Source organism: Misgurnus anguillicaudatus, chromosome 15 (genome assembly GCF_027580225.2).
Source record: "Misgurnus anguillicaudatus chromosome 15, ASM2758022v2, whole genome shotgun sequence".
NCBI lineage: Eukaryota > Metazoa > Chordata > Actinopteri > Cypriniformes > Cobitidae > Misgurnus > Misgurnus anguillicaudatus.
In genome coordinates this window covers 156,524-177,163 of record NC_073351.2, presented here as the reverse complement: position 1 = coordinate 177,163, position 20,640 = coordinate 156,524, and the positions used below count along the sequence as shown (strand labels likewise).

At 39.4% G+C, this 20,640-nt stretch overlaps 1 protein-coding gene across 11 annotated transcripts in view; it reads left to right on the top strand.

Annotated features, from left to right (window-relative positions):
- Positions 1-20,640, top strand: part of ppfia1 (PTPRF interacting protein alpha 1) — a 233,663-nt gene that overhangs the window by 89,718 nt on the left and 123,305 nt on the right. For 8 of the 11 annotated variants that reach the window (XM_055174006.2, XM_055174010.2, XM_055174009.2 and 5 more), the window contains exons 7-9: positions 16,389-16,610; positions 16,729-16,875; positions 18,383-18,517. In XM_055174006.2, the coding sequence (XP_055029981.1) occupies positions 16,389-16,610; positions 16,729-16,875; positions 18,383-18,517 (504 nt within the window). The remainder of the gene's footprint in view (positions 1-16,388; positions 16,611-16,728; positions 16,876-18,382; positions 18,518-20,640) is intronic. The other 3 variants (XM_055174007.2, XM_055174015.2, XM_055174014.2) reach the window with 1 other exon arrangement.

Here is a 20,640-nt window from a genome sequence, read left to right as displayed (position 1 = left end):
GATCACTGCCATACTGAAAGACCCAGCCACGTTTCATCTTCAATGCCCTTGCTGACGAAAGGAGGTTTTGAGTCAAAATCTCACGATACATGGCCCCATTCATTCTTTCCTTAACTCGGATCAGTTGTCCTGGTCCCTTTGCAGAAAAACAGACCCAAAGCATGAGGTTTCCACCCCCATGCTTCACAGTAGGTATGGTGTTCTTTGGATGCAACTTAGCATCTTTCTCCTCCAAACACAAGAAGTTGAGTTTCTACCTAAAAGTTATGTTTTGGTTTCATCTGACCATATGACATTCTCCCACTCTTCTTCTGGATCATCCAAATGCTCTCTAGCAAACTTCAGACGGGTCCGAACATGTACTGGCTTAAGCAGGTGGACACATCTGGCACTGCAGGAATTGAGTCCCTGGCTGCATAGTGTGTTACTGATGGTAGCCTTTGTTACTTTGGTCCCAGCTCTCTGCAGGTCATTCACTAGGTTCCCCCATGTGGTTCTGGGATTTTTGCTCACCATTCTGGTGATAATTTTTACCCTACGGGATGAGATCTTGCGTGGAGCCCCAGATCGAGGGACATTATCAGTGTTCTTGTATGTCTTTCATTTTCTAATAATTGCTCTCACAGTTGATTTCTTCACACCAAGCTGCTTACCTATTGCAGATTCAGTCTTCCCAGCCTGGTGCAGGTCTACAATTTTGTTTCTGGTGTCCTTTGACAGCTCTTTGGTCTTGGCCATAGTTGAGTTTGCATTCTGACTGTTTTAGGTTGTGGACAGGTGTCTTTTATACTGCTAACAAGTTCAAACAGGTGCCATTAATACAGGTAACAAGTGGAGGACGGAGGATCCTCTTAAAGAAGTTACAGGTCTGTGAGAGAAAGAAATCTTGCTTTTTTGTTATTGACCAAATACTTATTTTCCACCATAAATTGCTAATAAATTCTTAAAAAATCAGACAATGTGATTTTCTGGATTTTTTTCCTCATTTTGTCTCTCATAGTTGAAGTGTACCTATGATGAAAATTACAGGCCTCTCTCATCTTTTTAAGTGAGAGAACTTGCACAATTGGTGGTTGACTAAATACTTTTTTGCCCCACTGTATATACAATTCAAAGTGTATTAAACCCCAAGGTTAAAGGTTAATGAAACCCCGCTGTTTTAGCTCCAGTCTACCTCACTATCATTTTGAAAAATGCAACTTAAATGGATGTGGACCACTGATCTATATAAATGACTGGATTGCTTATGACGTCACAACTGTGAAGTCACCGCGCCGCCATGTTGGTATACCCATACATTCTATTAAATCAATGGACAGTTATCAGATTTTAATGATAAAACATCACTTTACTAGTCTCTGTTTTTATATCTGAAGTCATCCTGTATATTATTACAAAGCAAACGTCCTAAGCATGTACATAGTTATTTACTGAAAGTTGTACATTTTGCTTTTTAATCAGTTATTATACATTCATCTTCATTACAGGATCAGATCAGCAGACAGACCTCAGCATATTTAGTATTAATGACAAACGTGCTGATTCTGAAATCTGAATGAATAACATGCTTTGTACCGTATGTGCAGGCAATAATTTGCTGGTTTTGTAATTATGTTATCTTGACAAGTTACCTAAACTTGTTTAGGGAAATAATGCTGACCGTGTAGCTGAATGTCAAAAAAAACTTTATTTATACCCGTATCTTTAACAGAATGACACACTCACCTTAACGTTTTTTATAAATCCATTATCCTGCCCTATTTAAACATAAACATTGTAAATAACACCAGAATTAACTATTATTTTATGTACACATATCCAAAACCTTGTGTGACTGATACTCTGTAAAGCGTGTGAAATTAGATCATGTTTTTGAATGGAAGTCAATGACACCCTCTGCCGGTTGGGTATACCAAGATGGCCTCTCGAACTCTCCGCTGGCTTCACCTCACGCTGTTACGTTAAGTGTTCTATGCGCAATCCAGTCATTTATATAGATCAGTGATGTGGACGCTGTGAGGACTGGGGGGGGCACCTGATATAATAAGCTAGTGTAACAAATATTAAGATTTACTAAGAATAGCAGTATTACAAAAATAATTAAACTGAATAATATTTCATTTAAACAAAGGTCAAGTTAAACTGTGTTTAAAGATAAGGAAAAGTCCTCAGGACATGATACCTCAGAACAAGGTCGAAGCCAACCTGCCTCCCATAGCTTTTCCGAGCAAATTCTTAGTTGATGGGTGGTGAGTCTAGCCCTGACAGCATCGAGGGGGAAAATCATCGAACGTATTTACAAAGTGTACGTCATGGCGTACTCATATTTTACTTGACTATACAGAAGCGTGTACAAGTGTGATTCTCCTGAGCCCCCGACCCCCACCCCCGGCTGACCTGGCTGCATGGAGCACACGCGCACACACAAAAGCGAAATTTCTTCGCATTGGATAAGAACACGCTATCTCATAAATAATGAGACACCAGTGCGTTGTGATGTACTACAGTACTTTGCCACGTCACAGTCCGTGACGTTGACACGATATGGAGTTTAAACCTGGAAGACAAAATTATCATAAAACGCTAAAAATTAACTAGTTTTCTCCAAATGTTAAAATGAACAGATGCAAACATTGTCTTTTATGATGTGCAACACAACTAATTATGTAAATATCTACAAGTGTTGTTGTTTCATGGCGCTTTAAAGAAAGAATATAAAATAAAAACATGGGATGTTAACGCATGCGACTGTTTTATTAATCATTAACACGATAAAATAATTTAATCGCTGTGCTCTGGGCATGAGGTGTGTGTTCAGTGCTGTGCTGACCGATTGACATGTGGCAGAGACTGTATGACAAATCCCCATGAGAGCTAAGTACTGTATATTCTTTCAAAAACACTCTCTCAGAGATTTGTCATACAGTTCGTCAGCTAGTCTGCTTCAAGACGAACACACACACGTATGCGCAGCTCTTGGTGGTTTGTGGATCTGGTTTGCAGGTCCGTACATGCGTGTCTGTCTAAATTATTTCTCTTGCCTGGGGCTTTTGACTGTGACAGATGCTTTGAAAAAATAACTATGCAAAAGACAAATATGCCTTATGACAGCCTTTCGAGACACCAAGGAATTTTAAAGACGTATCATTTCAATTAAGTAACTTTAATGTTACAGTATCCACTGTATGCCATATATTATCACCATTCATATGCAACCAAAGATTTCACTTATACAACACAGTTATTTACAAGAACATCAAAATCCTCATATATCTAGTCATTGACTGTATTTTTACTCTGAAAATGCACCTCATCGTATGTATTTACCTTTAAATGCAAGTGACTGCATTTGTTAATTCTAATGCAGTAGCAGCTCCTGACTATAAAATTTAGGTGGGGCAGATTCTGTGTTGTATCAAAGGTTATGAAACGGTTATACAATACCAATTCTTGATTCTGATTGGTCAATAGCTGTGGATTATTTATGATAAAACGCGGCTTGACCCAACGGTTCTATTTATCACTGTGCCCTCAGGGATTGTGCACACCAAAACTTTTAAACGCGGCTAAAACGCCTGGACAACGGCCAGAGGCGGTCTTACCATAGAGGCATAGGTAGGCGGCCGCCTGGGGCCCCCCACCAGCGGTCAAATTAGGGGGGCCCCAAACCAACCTAATAAATAGCCTACATAAATAAATAAAACCCTTATCATCACGAACACTTCAAAAGCATTCTAAATTGTATTAATATTCTTAAGAAATACGTTGAAACTTTGAAATAGTAGTTAAAATGTCCAGTTCATGTTCTCTCACTAAACACTTACACCCCCTTCTTTCACAATGAAATGGACTAGTCCATAACGGTGCGTGCTGCGGCGCGATAGATAAACACAAGTGACACGGGGACTGGGAAAGTACACGAACAGAGACTTAAAGACAAATATAAACGTGAAAATGGGGCTTTGGTAAGTCAACCGGCTAGTAATAGCCCTGCATTGATAAAAATTATTTTGTGGTGAAGTAAATAATGTTACTACAGAAAAAAAACTAATGTAACCCTACAGGGCTCCAGACTGCGAGTAAATAGTCGCATTTTGCGAGTATTTTCCCTGCCTATGACTATTTTTTATTAAATGTCGCACTGGCTGGACTGAAATTTAAATACAATTATATTAATATAATGCGCAGGCGATTACGTCTGCGACGCATTCAGTCACTCTTCCTGTTGTTGCCCGCTCCCCCGCCTTTCTATCAGCTCAGGTGCATATCACCTCTCTAAACCCGTCTCTTTTGTCCACTTTCGACCGCTTCTGCCCTGATTGTTTTGAGAGGGTGGTCTATGGAGACTGCGGGCGAGAGCCTCTGCTTTCGTTTTCGGGAGAAATGACGGGTTTAAAATAACACAAACTAATATTATGTGATGTCAGAGTCCGGTGTTGTAATTAACGATGCTGCACAGTGTTTTTTATGTGTATGTAAGAGCTTTCTCTGATATTTCAGCGCAGTTGATGAAATAATCTCCCCACAACCTCCACACGCTCGCAAAATGACACTAATAAAAGAGGCGGAGATCAGCTGCTTTAGTTTAAAAAACGCTCAGCGTGGAAAAAACGCTGAGCGCTGTTTTTTCAGCACAGAAAAAAACGCTAGCTGCTGGCTTATTTGAAAAACGCAGAGCTTCCATTGGAAACAATTGAAAACATGCCCCGGCCACGAGCGTAAAAGCTTTGGTGTGCACGCCCCCTTAGCAGGCAGGTACTCCGCTTCACGTCGTGCCTAACAACGCACTTCAGATACAGCACAGCCTCTCGTACCTTATTGCTTACCTATATGACTAACTTATGATTAACTGCTAGTGGTATTAGTTTTACATATAAATGACTGAGCGCATGCAAAACATTGAGCAGAGGTCTAGTGTCCTTCCGTAATTCATCCTGACAGGGGCGCCCTAATGCTTTTTGTTTTAGCCTTTTCAGATAAGTACTTCAAATTACATGCACATATCCACTCGTCCCCATTAAGAAGAATGAAAAGTAAGCATGTGAAATAAAGCAGAGACAGCCTCTGCTCCTTTTAGCTTGATCATAACATACAGTAGCCAACCGAACCGTGCGCTCAATTTTCATACAGATTTATCTCAGTTTACAACTTAAAATAGTCTAAAAACTAGTTTAGGAGTTAACAGTTTAGATCAGGGGTCCCCAACCTTTTTACACCACGCACCAGTTTCAGCTTATTTGCGGACCGAAATGGGGTTAGGTGGTCGCTGAGTTACAAAACATTTTTCACACAAAGTATGTGACAAAACCCATTAATCTGTGATTAATAATTAATCTGATTTAAAAGTTTTATCCAATGACAGCCTTGTTAAAAACCTAACCTAAACGCACTGTGTAAGGCGTTCTGTTATTTCACTTATACATGTACACAGACATTCAAAGCATGCACAATGAGACTAAATGCAATGCATCTCCTGGGCTACATACTATGTTCTCCTACGATTCTGATGATGCCATACAGATATATTCAACTGCAGAGAGACACAATCAACTTATTCCTTTTCTGGAGTTTGAAATGAGCAACATGCCAACACCGCGGACACCTACATGCTCATGCATATTGTGATTATCTTTTGGTTTTATATCCTAATATTTCTATATAGCCTCCAACTCGCTTCCTTTAAAAATCCTGGGATTGTGTGCGTATTGTTTCTCAACTGTTGAAGAGCTGCAGATGACGCGCATGCTTATTTTAACAACAGTTAAAATAACATTAGTTAGCATATACAGGTGCACTTCATAATGAACAATGTTATGTAATATCACACAGTAAATAAAGGTTCAAAGGCTGTTACTGGGACAATAGTGTTTTAACACAAATTATGTATACATTCGGTACCATTATGTAGCTGTAAGTTACTAATACGAACAAACGTTTCTATGGGTGTTGGAAGTTAAAGGTTCTTTATGAACCGTTAATCTATGGCATTGTAAAGTACCTTTGTCTCAAGAGTGTAAAAATAAATTGTGAAAATTGAGTGTTTAATAATTCATTGTTATTATCATAAAGGGGTCCTTGGAAGTTTTCTTTTCCCTGTTTTAATGATAAAATTTGTTCAGCTGTACACACAATTTAATAATGGTTTGCATTAAAAACAACAGTACAAAAATTAATATTCAGTGCTTCTGACAAGCCAACTGCAGAGGATAGCAAGCAATGGTCATGTTTATTCCTTATGAAACTTTCAGGTGTGTGTAATAAATATTGGTTATGAAGTCAGCTACTGTATCAGCTGGTCTCCAGAGTCACCCATAAGTACATGTCCATTGTGCAACAGGCATCTTCCCATCTCTGGGTAGTTTTTAATAACATTTATAAAAAATATTTTAATAATATTCTAAATATTTTTTATATTAGTCCCTGTAAAGTCAGGTATTAAATGTGTTCTGAGTTTGTCACACCACCGTAAATGGCGTGCGTGAAGTTGGCCCCCACCCATCGCAAAACATCGGCAAAATATGCTCAATCATTTGTGCTCCGTTTTGTGCCGCAAAAATTTCCGTTTGTGCTGCTTTGGTTTTTTAGAAATTAAAAGAACATTTATAGGTCATACTGAGGTCAGGTAGCCCCCCAACATGCTCCAAATTCACCCAAAATAGTCTTAAACGTTTGTGCTTCGTTTGTGCTGTGTGAGGGACCTGAGCGGTCAGGAAAGAAGAACATCAAGTCTTTTGGAAAAATAAATGGGTCTTTATTTGAACCCAACTGAAGTCAACCAAAACAGCATACAAAATCAAAAACTTGTTGCAACAAAGAACTAAGGACAAACAAAAAGGAACTAATCAGCTAAACCAGACCAACCAAATGAACAAAGCAAACGACTTATAAAGGGAAAGATGGGCCCATTACAATACAAAAGGGGAAACAAATACACATTACACTTAACATACAACATTAAACAAGATCCAAATATAATCAAGTAAATACATTTTGAATTAAAGCTCAAAAAATACAAATTTAACTGAATCATAAATGGACAACTAAAGAAATTAATTTAAAGACTTCCATCATCATGAGTCCTCCCCCATACATTCTTAACACATGGTACATCCCGTAGGAACCATTCCTTTAATTCTCGGTTTCCAACAGGACTCCAATCTTTGTCACTCCCAGGACATAACGGCTGAAGGCTTCGGTAGACCAACACCACTCATTACGGTAAACTTAAACTCAAATAGAAAGAAGTATAAATGACAGATACAACATAACTAATTTGTGTGCACTCCAAATCAGAAATGATGTAAATGAACATGTAACATTAAGCAAAGAAATAAAGAATAAGTGACTTAACTGTTGTGTGTGATTATTGAACATATCCTGAAATAAACTGGTTTAATGATTAGATCAAAATAAACATGTGTATGAAAGGGTGTGGTGTGGTCTACATTACCACTAATGGGTGGCTACTTCTTGGGCCCTCACATCTCCCCCCTCTTCCAGAAACTCGCTGGTACAGCGAGAGAGATAGTCAGCTGTAACATTAACTTGACCGGGTACATGTTGAATCTTGAATCTAAAGGGTTGCATGGCAAGGTACCATCTCGTAATCCTTCCATTAGAGTCCTTCATTTTCTGCAACCACTGTAATGCCTTATGATCGGTCTCCAAAGTAAATTCACGGCCTAGCAGGTAATACCTTAAGGAGTCCAGGGCCCACTTTACGGCCAAGCATTCTTTTTCCACAGTTGAGTAACGCACCTCTCTTGGGAACAATTTGCGACTAATAAAAGCCACTGGCCGTCGACTCTGTGGTGGTCCCTGCAACAGGACTGCTCCTATACCTCTCTCAGAAGCATCTGTCTGGACAATGAAAGACTGACTAAAGTCAGGATTATAGAGAACAGTATCAGTTGTCAATGCTTGCTGAATGTCCCGAAAGGCTTTTAACCTCTCCTCAGTCCAATTCAGTTGGTTTGGGCAACGTGCCCCTACCATATCCGTAAGTGGAGCAGCTATACTGGAAAAATTTGGAATAAAGCGATGATAAAATCCTGCCATACCTAGGAAAGACCGCAAGTCCTTGCGTGTCTGAGGCACCGGACATTTCTCCAAGGCCTGAATTTTCCCCACCTGTGGTCGCACAACACCTTGGCCAATGACATATCCTAGGTATTCGGTCTCCTGCTTAGCAAAAGCACACTTGTTAGGGTTGACAGTTAAGCCAGCTCTTTCTAGACGTTGCAAAACTACTTCAAGATGCTGTACATGCTCCTCCCAGGTATTACTGTAAACAACAATATCGTCAAGATATGCGGAAGCAAAAGTTAGTCCACGCAGCACTTGATCAATTAACCTCTGAAAGGTTGCCACAGCCCCATGTAGGCCGAAGGGTAAGACTTTAAAATGGAAAAGGCCATCTGGTGTCCTAAAAGCAGTTAGTGGTCGAGAGGGTGGAGTTAGTGGAATCTGCCAATACCCTTTAGACAAGTCCATTGTCGTCAAATACTTGGACTGCCCCAAACGGTCAATTAGATCACTGATACGTGGTGTAGGGTATGAATCAAACTTAGACACTGAATTCAAGTATCGAAAGTCAATACAGAATCGCATACTCCCATCTTTCTTTGGTACAAGGACTATTGGATGGCACCACTCACTGTTTGACGGTTCAATGATCCCTAGGCGAAGCATTAGGTCTACTTCCTCCTTCAAGGTCTCCTGTAGTCGCTCGGGTATCCTATAACTTTGACGTTTCACAACGGCATCAGGTTTAAGTACCACATCATGTTCAAGCAACGTAGTAAAGCCAGGGTATTCAGAAAATACTTTTGAAGTAAAAAGAGCTCGTACCTGCAATTGCTGGGAGTCTGTTAGATGGTCTAGGCTGATAGAACCAGAAACTGGCTGAGGCAGGTACTGATCATCTGACTCTTCCTCTTCAACACAACGAATCATTAAAGACTGGGCTGTCTCAGGTCGGGGAACCCACTCCTTTAACAGATTGACATGCAACACTCGGCTGGAACGCTCTTGACCGGGCATACTGATCTCATAAGTGGTAGGACCCAGTTGCTTCTTGACATCATAAGGACCCTGCCATTTTGCTAGGAGCTTACTTTCTCGACTAGGCAGCATAACAAGTACCTTTTGACCTACTTCCAGATTTCTCTGTCGAGCTCGTGGATCATACCAAGTCTTTTGCTGCTCTCTGGCTTCCCCCAAGTGCTTCTGTGCCAAAGAGGTCATTTCTTGTAGACGTTCCCTCATTTGCAAAACATAGGAGACAACATTCGTGGACTCTGACACTCCATTACTTCCTTTCCACATTCCTTGCAGCAGGGCCAGTGGCCCCTTGACCTCATACCCATATAACAGCTCAAAGGGTGAAAACCCCGTAGAGGCCTGTGGAACTTCCCTATAGGCGAAGAGAAGATATGGCAGCCATTGGTCCCAATCACGACCGGACTCACTGACAAACTTACGGAGCATTTGCTTTAAAGTCTGGTTGAATCGCTCAGTTAGCCCATCTGTTTGAGGATGGTAAGGAGTAGTACGAATGCTCTTAATTCCCAGGAGCCTGTAGACCTGTTTTAACAGAGTAGACATAAAATTAGTGCCCTGATCGGTTAAGATCTCTGCAGGGAACCCAACTCTTGAAAACAGTTGAACTAAAGCAGCAGCTATCGGTTTAGCCTTCACAGATCGTAATGGAAATACCTCTGGATACCTTGTAGCGTAGTCAGTTATTACCAGCATGAATCTATTTCCTGATCGACTTCGCTCCACCGGACCAACGACATCCATCCCAAGCCTCTCAAATGGAGTGCCAATCACCGGGAGGGGTTGTAGTGGGGCTCGATGTGGACGTTTGAGAGAAACCTTTTGACAAATAGGACAGCTCTTACAGAATTGTGTCACATCTGCTTTCAAACCGGGCCAATAAAAATATTTCTTGATCCTTGCAGTGGTCTTATTTTTCCCAAGGTGGCCAGCCCAAGGAATTGAGTGGCTCAGATGTAAAACCACTTCTCGAACACACTGTGGAACCACCAGCTGTTTCAATGGCCCAATCTGACGGTAAAGTATTCCCTCAATTACTACAAAAGTTATGGTCTTGCCATGTATAAGCTCCTCTCTTACCTCTTCAGCTTTCGTAAAGCACTCCTTGAGACTGGTATCTTCCTGTTGCATCTGAATGATGTTTGTAGGCAACTGGAAGTTTACAGGCAAATTGCAGTTAGTAACTTCTGACATTTTAGAAGCAGCATATTTTACCTTCTCCTGCCTCTTTTCCCATCGAGTCTTTTTTCTCTTTGGCATCCCGGGCTCAATTTCTGCATCAAAGAAAGGTAGAGCACTCAGTGTGTGTCCAGACTCTTCTGACTGGCTTGATTTCGCTCTAGTTACCACCATGTGACATGTCTGCACTGGGTATAACAACTCCAACAGGACAGGTACATCTCGACCCAAGATAACTGGAAAGGGCAAATTATCAGATACTCCCACTTCCAACAGGTAAGTTTGATTCTTTATCTTAACATAAACATTGGCAGTAGGCAACAGTCTCTCATCACCATGTACACAACAAATAGGCAGTCGGTTTGCTGAACTGATCAAAGATGGTGAAACAAATTTCTTATTTACAAGGGTCTGATCACTGCCAGTGTCAATTAAAGCCATCAATTTCTCACCGTTAATCTCTACATTTGTAGTCTTGGAGGTAACTGAATGTTTGGTTGTCTCATGTCTCGGTACAAAACATAGATGTGCAAGGTGAGCAGAGTTCTTCGGACAATTGGGTTTAGTATGCCCTTCTTGACCACATAAATAGCATATGGGAGGTCGTTTAGGTGCAAAACTTAATTTGGCTGAAGTAGGTTTCCCCATAAGAGGCTTACCAGACAGTTCTGCTTTTCTTTGTTGGAATTGTGGCACTTCTGGGGACCGACGGTCATTACTAGATCTCCAGGCCCAGGACTTATTCTTTCCCCTGGCTGCCACAAAAACATCTGACAAAGCTGCTGCTTCTGCTGCTGTTCTGGGATCTCGTTCTCGAATCCAAACCTGAAGTTCAGGAGATAGCATTCTCAGATATTGTTCCAAAATAATAATCTCACTCACCTCCTCCACAGTTTTTCCTTTAGGCTGGATCCATTTTCCAAATAATTCCTTAAGCCGATTGTAAAGCTCTTTTGGGTTCTCAGAGGGGTCTACTGACAGGGAGCGGAACTTTTGACGATAAGTCTCTGCATTAACATCATATTTCTTCAAAATAGCAGACTTCACTTTGTCGTAATCTGTTGACTCACTCACATCCATGTTGACATAAGCTGCTCGTGCCTTACCAGTCAATAAAGGGATCAAATGCCAAACCCAGTCAGTTCTGGTCCATCTACAAGCAGCCGCAATTCTCTCAAAAGCAACTAGGAAGTGCTCCACATCATCTGTATCACACAGCTTCTCTAATCGAGGTATTTGAGACAGTGGTGGGCCTCCAACGTCTTCTTCCTGAACTGAGGTTAAAGATCCTAAAGGGTTCATATCAGGCCTTTCTGGACCAGTATCAGAAACATGTAGAATAGGGGAGGTACGTGCTTGGACTTCCATTTGCAGTAAATTAAATTGGTGCTGGAGGGCCTTAAAACGTCGCTCCTGGTCTGCATGTTCTTGTTGCCTTACAGATTCTCGGCCTTCTGTCCTGGCCATATGGACTCGAAGCAAATTTGCCAGCTCTGTCACTGAAACATCTCTATCTTCTGTTGCTTCTCCTCCTTCAGCTCCTTCCAAACCAGCCTGCTCCTCAAATCCTTCTTCTGGCTGCCGGGTAGGTCGTTTAGACATCTTTTTCTTGCCACGACTCATAATACTGGAAAAAGTAAATAAAATCTACCACGAGGGGCAAAAAAAAAACAAAGACTTGGTGAACTTTAACTGACCAGACATCCCACCGCTGCCACCATATGTGAGGGACCTGAGCGGTCAGGAAAGAAGAACACCAAGTCTTTTGGAAAAATAAATGGGTCTTTATTTGAACCCAACTGAAGTCAACCAAAACAGCATACAAAATCAAAAACTTGTTGCAACAAAGAACTAAGGACAAACAAAAAGGAACTAATCAGCTAAACCAGACCCACCAAATGAACAAAGCAAACGACTTATAAAGGGAAAGATGGGCCCATTACAATACAAAAGGGGAAATAAATACACATTACACTTAACATACAACATTAAACAAGATCCAAATATAATCAAGTAAATACATTTTGAATTAAAGCTCAAAAAATACAAATTTAACTGAATCATAAATGGACAACTAAAGAAATTAATTTAAAGACTTCCATCATCATGAGTCCTCCCCCATACATTCTTAACACATGGTACATCCCGTAGGAACCATTCCTTTAATTCTCGGTTTCCAACAGGACTCCAATCTTTGTCACTCCCAGGACATAACGGCTGAAGGCTTCGGTAGACCAACACCACTCATTACGGTAAACTTAAACTCAAATAGAAAGAAGTATAAATGACAGATACAACATAACTAATTTGTGTGCACTCCAAATCAGAAATGATGTAAATGAACATGTAACATTAACCAAAGAAATAAAGAATAAGTGACTTAACTGTTGTGTGTGATTATTGAACATATCCTGAAATAAACTGTTTTAATGATTAAATTAAAATAAACATGTGTATGCAAAGGTGTGGTGTGGTCTACATTACCACTAATGGGTGGCTACTTCTTGGGCCCTCACATGCTGGTTTGTGCAAAGGCACGTAGTTACACACATGTCATTACGCATTCCAGATTTTTGTCGCGCATGCGTACCTGCGTACCAGTTATGTGCACCCCTGTTTATAGGTCATACAGAGGTCACTCAGCCCCCCACGTGTTCCAAATTTACCCTAAAATTTTCATTTGTGCTGCTTCGGTTTTTATAATATTTGACATTGAATTAAGGAGATGACATCACTCAGCTCCCCCACATGCTTCAAGTTCACCCAAAATATTCTTAAATGTTTTTGCTTCGTTTGTTTATGGTTTGTGCCGGTACAAATTTCGTTTGTGCTGCTTTGCTTTTTTAGATATTAAAAGAACATTTATAGATTATATAATTAATTGACCAAAAAACATACATTAGGATTTCAGAGTATGTAACATAAACCTCGTGTACTGGGAGTATTTTCTGTTATGATTCCATGGCATTCCTTAGAAATTCTTGGTAAAACGGATTTTATTTTGATCTTCACGGGCAATTTTCATAATTAACCCAAACAAATAAATTATGCATATACAAAAAAAGATGTAGGCTGAAGCATGCTTATTCCCACCCTAATTTAGTGGCTTTTTAAATATCACTAAAATAAATGATTAAAGTAATTAAAAAAAATCTCTAAATGCCAGGTAATTATTTGAGTTGGACAAACCAAAATAAATGACAAATAATTAAACAGATACAGGGACGTACATCACATAAAATAAGCATACAACTAATAGATTATTTCTAATAATTCTTGTACATTTTGATCAATATATTTGAGAATGTCACACTTATACATTTAAGTTTTTTAAACTGTAATATTGCTTGTTTCAAATTAATATTTCAAGTATTTATTATAACATTAAGATTTATTAATATTTTTGGTGAAACATTTTTACATTTGTATTATTTGAGTAAATGTAGGCAAAAAAGTAGCTCACGTTAATTTAAAAATCACAAAGTAACGGTTTTTAATCAGCAGCAGAGGAAAGTGCGCTTCTTGTAGGAAGACAAAAACTTCAGAAACTCAAAAAAAAAAAAATCCAAGTAAGTGTTGAGTTTGTGACTACATACACTTGTTTTTTTAATAAAAAAATTGGCTGTGTCCTTGTGTAAACAACTGAAGGTGTATTTATCTAAAAATAAATACTTTCGGAGCTGTAGTGGGGTGACAGGCAGTCCGAAGTCCAAACCTCCCCTTCTCTTTATCTGGACTTAATTGACATTTTAAATGAAAGCGTGTTTGTTTAGCTTAGATTTTTGATTACATCTACTCAATTTTATATGTGATAGAAAATAAATTTAATTATTAAAATATTCTAGATTTCCAGCTTTCAAATTTCTCAGTATTTTTAAGTGTAAAAAAAGTTTTACCAAAAAATTAAGTAGATCATAGTTAAAGTTTTTACAGTGTATATACGTCATTAAATAAGCGACATTTTTCAAATAATATAATTCTTACAAAGAAAACATTTACAAAGTAAAGAAAACATTTACAACGTTTTTAGCCTACACAAGTGTAAAGATGGAAAGAGTAAGACTTTAACCGTTTTGAAGACTTAAAATACTATGCATCTGATTTCTGAATCTTTTAATAATTTTTTATAAGAAAGCTGTAAAACCTATAGAGGTGGAGCGATCATGACGAAGTTTGATCATGCAGAATTTTTAATCGCACAAACCTGCAAGAATGACAATACCTATATTTAGGGAGAAATTGGAGCATATGGAGCCGTTATCGCCTATAATTCAATTCCTAACATTTTAATATTTTAAGACCAGTACAAACAAAAACTTAACAGCACAAACAAAAACTTAACAGCACAAACAAAAACTTAACAGGCACAAACAAAGCACATACAAGCGAGACTATTTTGGGTGAATTCGGAGCATGTGGACTGAGCATTCTCAGAATGACAAACAAATATTATTTTAATATCTAAGAAACCAAAGCTGCACAAAATGTTTTTTACGGCACAAACGTTTAAGATTATTTTGGGTTAACTTGAAGCATGTGAGGGGGCTGAGTGCCGTCATCACCTTAATTCAATGTCAAATATTATATAAAACCGAAACAGCACAAACAAGATTTTTACCTGCATAAACGTAGCACAAACGTTTAAGACTATTTTGGGTGAATTTGGAGCATATGTTGGGGGGCTGAGTGGCATCTGTATGACCTATAAATGTTCTTTTAATATCTAAAAAACAAAAAATGTGCAAACAAAATTTTTTACCTGCATAAACCAGCACAAACGAAGCACAATCAAACAAGAATAGTTTGGGTGAACTTAAGCGTGTGGGGGGTTGAGTGACGTCATCGACCTATTTCAGTGTCAAATTTTATAAAAACCAAAGCAGCACAAACGAAAATTTTACCTGCACAAACCAGCACAAACGAAGCACAAACGTTTAAGACTATTTTTGGTAAATTTGGAACATGTGGGGGGCCTGAGTGACCTCTTCATGACCTATAAATGTTCTATCAGGTTAATATCTAAAAAACGAAAAATGCACAAACGAAATTTTTACCGGCACAAACGTTTAAAATGATTTTGGGTGAATTTAGAGCATGTGGGGGCTGAGTGACCTCTGTATGACCTAATGTTCTTTTAATATCTAAAAAACGAAAACTGCACAAACGAAATTTTTACCGGCACAAACCAGCACAAACGAAGCACAAACGTTTAAAATGATTTTGGGTGAATTTAGAGCATGTGGGGGGCTGAGTGACCTCTGTATGACCTAATGTTCTTTTAATATCTAAAAAACGGAAACTGCACAAACAAAATTTTTACCGGCACAAACCAGCACAAACGAAGCACAAGCGTTTAAGACTATTTTGGGTGAATTTGGAACATGTGGGGGGCTGAGTGACCTCTGTATGACCTATAAATGTTCTTTTAAAATATAAAAAATGAAAACTGCACAAACTAAATTTTTACCTGCACAAACCAGCACAAACGAAGCACAATCAAACAGGAATAGTTTGGGTGAACTTGAAGCATGTGGGGGGGCTGAGTGACGTCATCGACCTAATTCAATATCAAATATTATAACAACCGAAGCAGCACAAACGCAAATTTTACCTGCACAAACCAGCACAAACGAAGCACAAACGTTTAAGACCATTTTGGGTGAATTTGGACCATGTTGGGGGCTACGTGACCTCAGTATGACCTATAAATGTTCTTTTAATATCTAAAAAACCAAAGCAGCACAAATGAAAATTTTTGCAGCACAAACGGAGCACAAACGATTGAGCACACTTTGGCGACATTTTGCGTTGGGTGGGGGGCCAACTTCACGCACTTCAGAAAATGTGTTCGTAACCACCCAACCAAATCTGAATGATGGAAAAAAGTTTTCAAAATCTTGCGGTGGGGGGTGTCCACTGTCAGCGATGAAACTACACCCACTCGGAAAGCTGCTGCCACAACCTGAATGGATGCTGACGATTGTGTTAGGGTGGGTCCATGCAAGGTGGCTCAAGTGCGTCATCGAGCCACCATTTTAGTCCAACCTAAAAAAATCTGAACAGAATCTGTAATTCATTACTACATAGTTCACAGTCTTTGTTGTCTGTTTCTGCAATACATTTATAACATTTATAATGTGTGTTTACAGCAGCGGATATCAGATGCTTCTCTTGGACAAGAAGATTGTATAAGAGACAGTGAGCTGAAGGAGTTAATGGACAGACAGAGCAAAGAGCTAACGCTTATGAAGGAGCGTGTGGTATCTTTAAGCAGCCGCGTTGCAGAGCTAGAAGAGGATCTAGATACAGCCCGTAAAGACCTCATTAAATCAGAGGACGTCAACACCCGACTTCAGAGAGACATACGAGAGGTAGCACACAATCTCATGTCATGATGCCCTAGGCCTCTGGATGATAAAGAACATAAGAACAACAACTTAAAGTTGTATGTCTTTTTGTTGTATGACTTAAAGTTGTATGTCGTCTTAGTCTATTGCTCAGAAAGACGACATGGAGGAGAGAATCACAACGTTAGAGAAACGATACCTTGCCGCTCAAAGAGAAGCCACGTCCGTTCACGACCTCAACGACAAGCTGGAGCATGAGATGGCTAACAAAGATTCCCTGTTCTGCCAGGTCAGCATAAGCTGTGACACATTGATCATGTTATTATGATCAGAACTATCAACTCCACACAAACAAATAATTAAATGCCATGACTGTAATGAGGGATTGTCAACAATATAGTTTTTGAATATTTGACATGATGAAAAACTAATCCTGTGTTTTATAAGTTTAATGAGAAAGGTGTTATTTTTTATTCATTAAGATTTTATCATCATTTAAGAACAAGTTACATTACAAGCTACATCCACAACAAGCTGCATTAAATTATGTGCTTTTAAGGGGTCCTTGTAGGGATGTAGCCTGGCTCCGCCCTCCTACGTGTTTCCGCTTAATTTTCATTTCGCTTCAGTTCTACGTCTGAGACTGCTCTGTAGAGTTTCGTTTTCTCCTGCAAAAATCTGCAGGACCAATCAGCGAACAGATGGGGGTGGCTAAGAACGATGACGTTGAGGTCATGCGTCAGTTTGAGTTGTAGTTCAGTAATGGCAGCGGAGAAAGACGTGAGAAAATCTATTCGGTCAGTTGTTGCAAACTGCCGAATATACAGAAGTTAAAGCCGGAGCAAGAACCAGGTTTGCTAAAGTTTTATATGTGTTATATTTAGTTGTGCTGTATAATTAACAGAAATCGCATGTGAGCCTGTACAACAGCAAAAATTGCATCATGTACACAGCCTCTACTGTTCAAATCAGCCGCTTCAGCTCTCTACGAGAGTAGCAGTGATTGGCTGATAGGAAGCAAGAAATTACCTTTATAAAATTTATATTGTCAAATAGCACAATTTGCCTAAAGATAGTGCTGTACACTGTGTGTTTGTGCCAGAAGTCAGAAAAGATATAAGACATTGTGCTCAGTACCTCAGATTAGCTAAATAGGCGGAGAAAAGAGGGTTTCGTGTGACTGTTCGAACACATTCATCAAGCGTTGATGCTTTCACCCCGTGTGAATGTACTGTCAGAGGGTGGTGATATGCACCTGAAATATGATAGAAAGGCGGGGGAGCGGCAGCAACAAGGGAAAGTGACTGGATGCACCGTAGACGTAATCACCTGTGCATTATATTAATATAATTATATTAACAGTGCGATCTTTAATAAAAAAGTAGTCGCATAGGTAGGAGAAATATGACAAAATGTGACTATTCACTTGCAGTCTGGCGCCCTGCCACCATGTCATCTGTCAATTTCAAATGCACGTGCACTTGTCGTTTATCGGTTGGAAAAAAATCGCTCAAAGTGATCCCAACGATATTGCTCATTGTATCTTTATTGTTATAGTTGTGGTGTGAACTTTGCTTTTCCCTTTTATATAAAAGATAAAACTATCTTTTTTATAGTTATTATCATTATAATGTGAACGGCCTTAAGAGAAGAGATAGACTTTAAGATCTCTTATTGGTGAGTTACATTATTAGCCTTCATATCGATTATAGCCTAAATGTAGTACTTGTCCTGGCAGCATCTCTCTTCGATGATGCTTAGCTCTTCTGAGCACTAAGGAGTTGTGTTTTGTTCAGATGGAGGAGAAGAACAGGCTTCTGCAGGAGCGTTTGGAGTTAGCTGAACAGAAGCTACAGCAGACAATGCGCAAGGCCGAGACGTTGCCAGAGGTGGAGGCTGAGTTAGCACAGAGGGTGGTGGCCCTCACAAAGGTACGTCAACAACCATCCAGCACTGTCATATTACTTCATGTATGTCAGAAGATACCACCCTTACATTAGTCTGATTTAAAGTTCCCGTTCTTTCTGTGTTTTTGAAGCTTTGATTGCGTTTACAGTGCGCAATATAACGTGTTCATGTTTCACGTGTAAAAAAGCGGTATTTTTCCACACAATTTACTTAACATATTTTTCGATCTATAAGCTGCGTTTTTTCATATTTTGGCCGGTGCTGCGTCTTATAGACAAGTTTTTGAGCCGTTTCCGCTCTACGTCTTAAACTCCTCCCATCGATGCAACCCACTTCCGTTCTGGGGGGCTGGGTTTGTTTTGCTAGCTAGCTCTGTTGTGCTGACAAAGCACTGATATCGCAGTGACAAAGAGGATATAACAATTACAACATGCAGAAAAGTGGTTCGGGAACGACGTGTGCGGTAGTTGGTTGCAAACACTCGAGAAAGCACCCGAACGAGTGGTTAGACAGTGAGTGCTACGACCACAAACCAGCTACGAAAAGGCAATGTCCATGCGCTCAATTGTTTATATTTTTTCGCAAGCCTGATACCGACTCGGACCTAGAGAGTTATAGTAAAAACAGTTTATTATTTATTTGCAGAGGCGGGCACTACTTGAGTACTTTAAGTAAATTTTCCAAGCATCTATGCTTTATCAGAGTGTTTGTCTTGGGAAAAAATTTACCTTACTAATAAATGTTCACTACATTCTAAGGCATATAATCATACTGTGTATTCCTTTTATATTGCATATTAAAATTGATTTAATACCTAATTACATTATTTGCTTATGTAATATCTTGGGAATTGGAATATGTTCTATATGTGTGTGTTCATTTTATATATGAAGAGCTCTTTTCCAAAACGCAATAAACACGATTTAAAAAAAATGACTTTGTCGTGTCATTTTGCTGCTCCATCAACGTTTCATGACAAATCACTTTATTTAAAATGTACTACAACAAGCAGTTTCTTTCCAAACCGCAATAAGCGCGATAAGTTAACGGCTTATAGTCTGGAAAATACAGAAGCTCTATGGCGCTGTTTTCACTGTCCTAAAACCAGGCTGATGTCTTCCTTGTTCTATGAAGTCCCTCCTTCAGAAATATGTTATGAGTTTTGATTTGTGTAGCTTGTTTAGTGTGTTGTAATTCGACATCAGCTTATTTTAGCAGAGCCGCTTAGCTGGCGACTAATGTATTTCCTGTGAGTGAAGTTTAGTCAAAAACTCTTATATTGACGCATTCAACCGTTCCCGGGCTGTAGTCCAAACCGGTTTCGTTGTAGGCTTTGAAACGGGAATTCTGTTAAAGAAAATATATCGTCTGGCAATTAACTTTAAGCTTTATCATTTTGCAGGTATTATTTATGCTCTAACGCAGCCATTTCCAAACTGTAGTCCGCGGACCACTAGTGGTCCTTGAGGGTACTGCAGGTGGTTCGTGTAAAGGCAAAATAAGAATATGTATATTTTAAGAATATGCAGTGTTGTGCCTGAACGAGTTCATTGAACAAAAGTTCATGAACTCGTTCATATTTTGGGCAAACGTGAAATGAACGTACTGTATTACTGCCTGATGAATGTTACTGTGAACTCGTTCATTCTGGTGCCTGTGAACGGCACGCTCTCTCAGTTTAATGTCGTTCAATAGGGTGCCAGATTTCTATGTTCTTCCAGGCGAAAACCTGACTAAAACACACTGTAAGCCGGCCTTAATATGTAGCGGAAAAAACACCCAATCTGGCAACACCGCCACCAGTCAGTGTTCACCAGTCACACTGCATGCATCATCAAAACAACACAAACGTTGTTGAAATTCCTGCCGCGCCACTCAAATAGTTTAACATTAAATAACATCATATTGTCCTACACGCAATGCCTCGCAGTGCTTCTCGCCCGGAAAACCCCCTTAAAGCACTCTGCTAGCCTTTCAAGGTCTGTGCAAGCAAATACAAAAATTAAAAGACAGTCAATGCTTATCTAAACACTGGTTGGTTAAGGATTTAAAGTTGGATATGAAGATGAAATCTGACACATTTAGCTTCAGTGTTAAAACTGATAAAATAATAGCTGTCTGTGGTTCTTCTATATGGGCTATAATG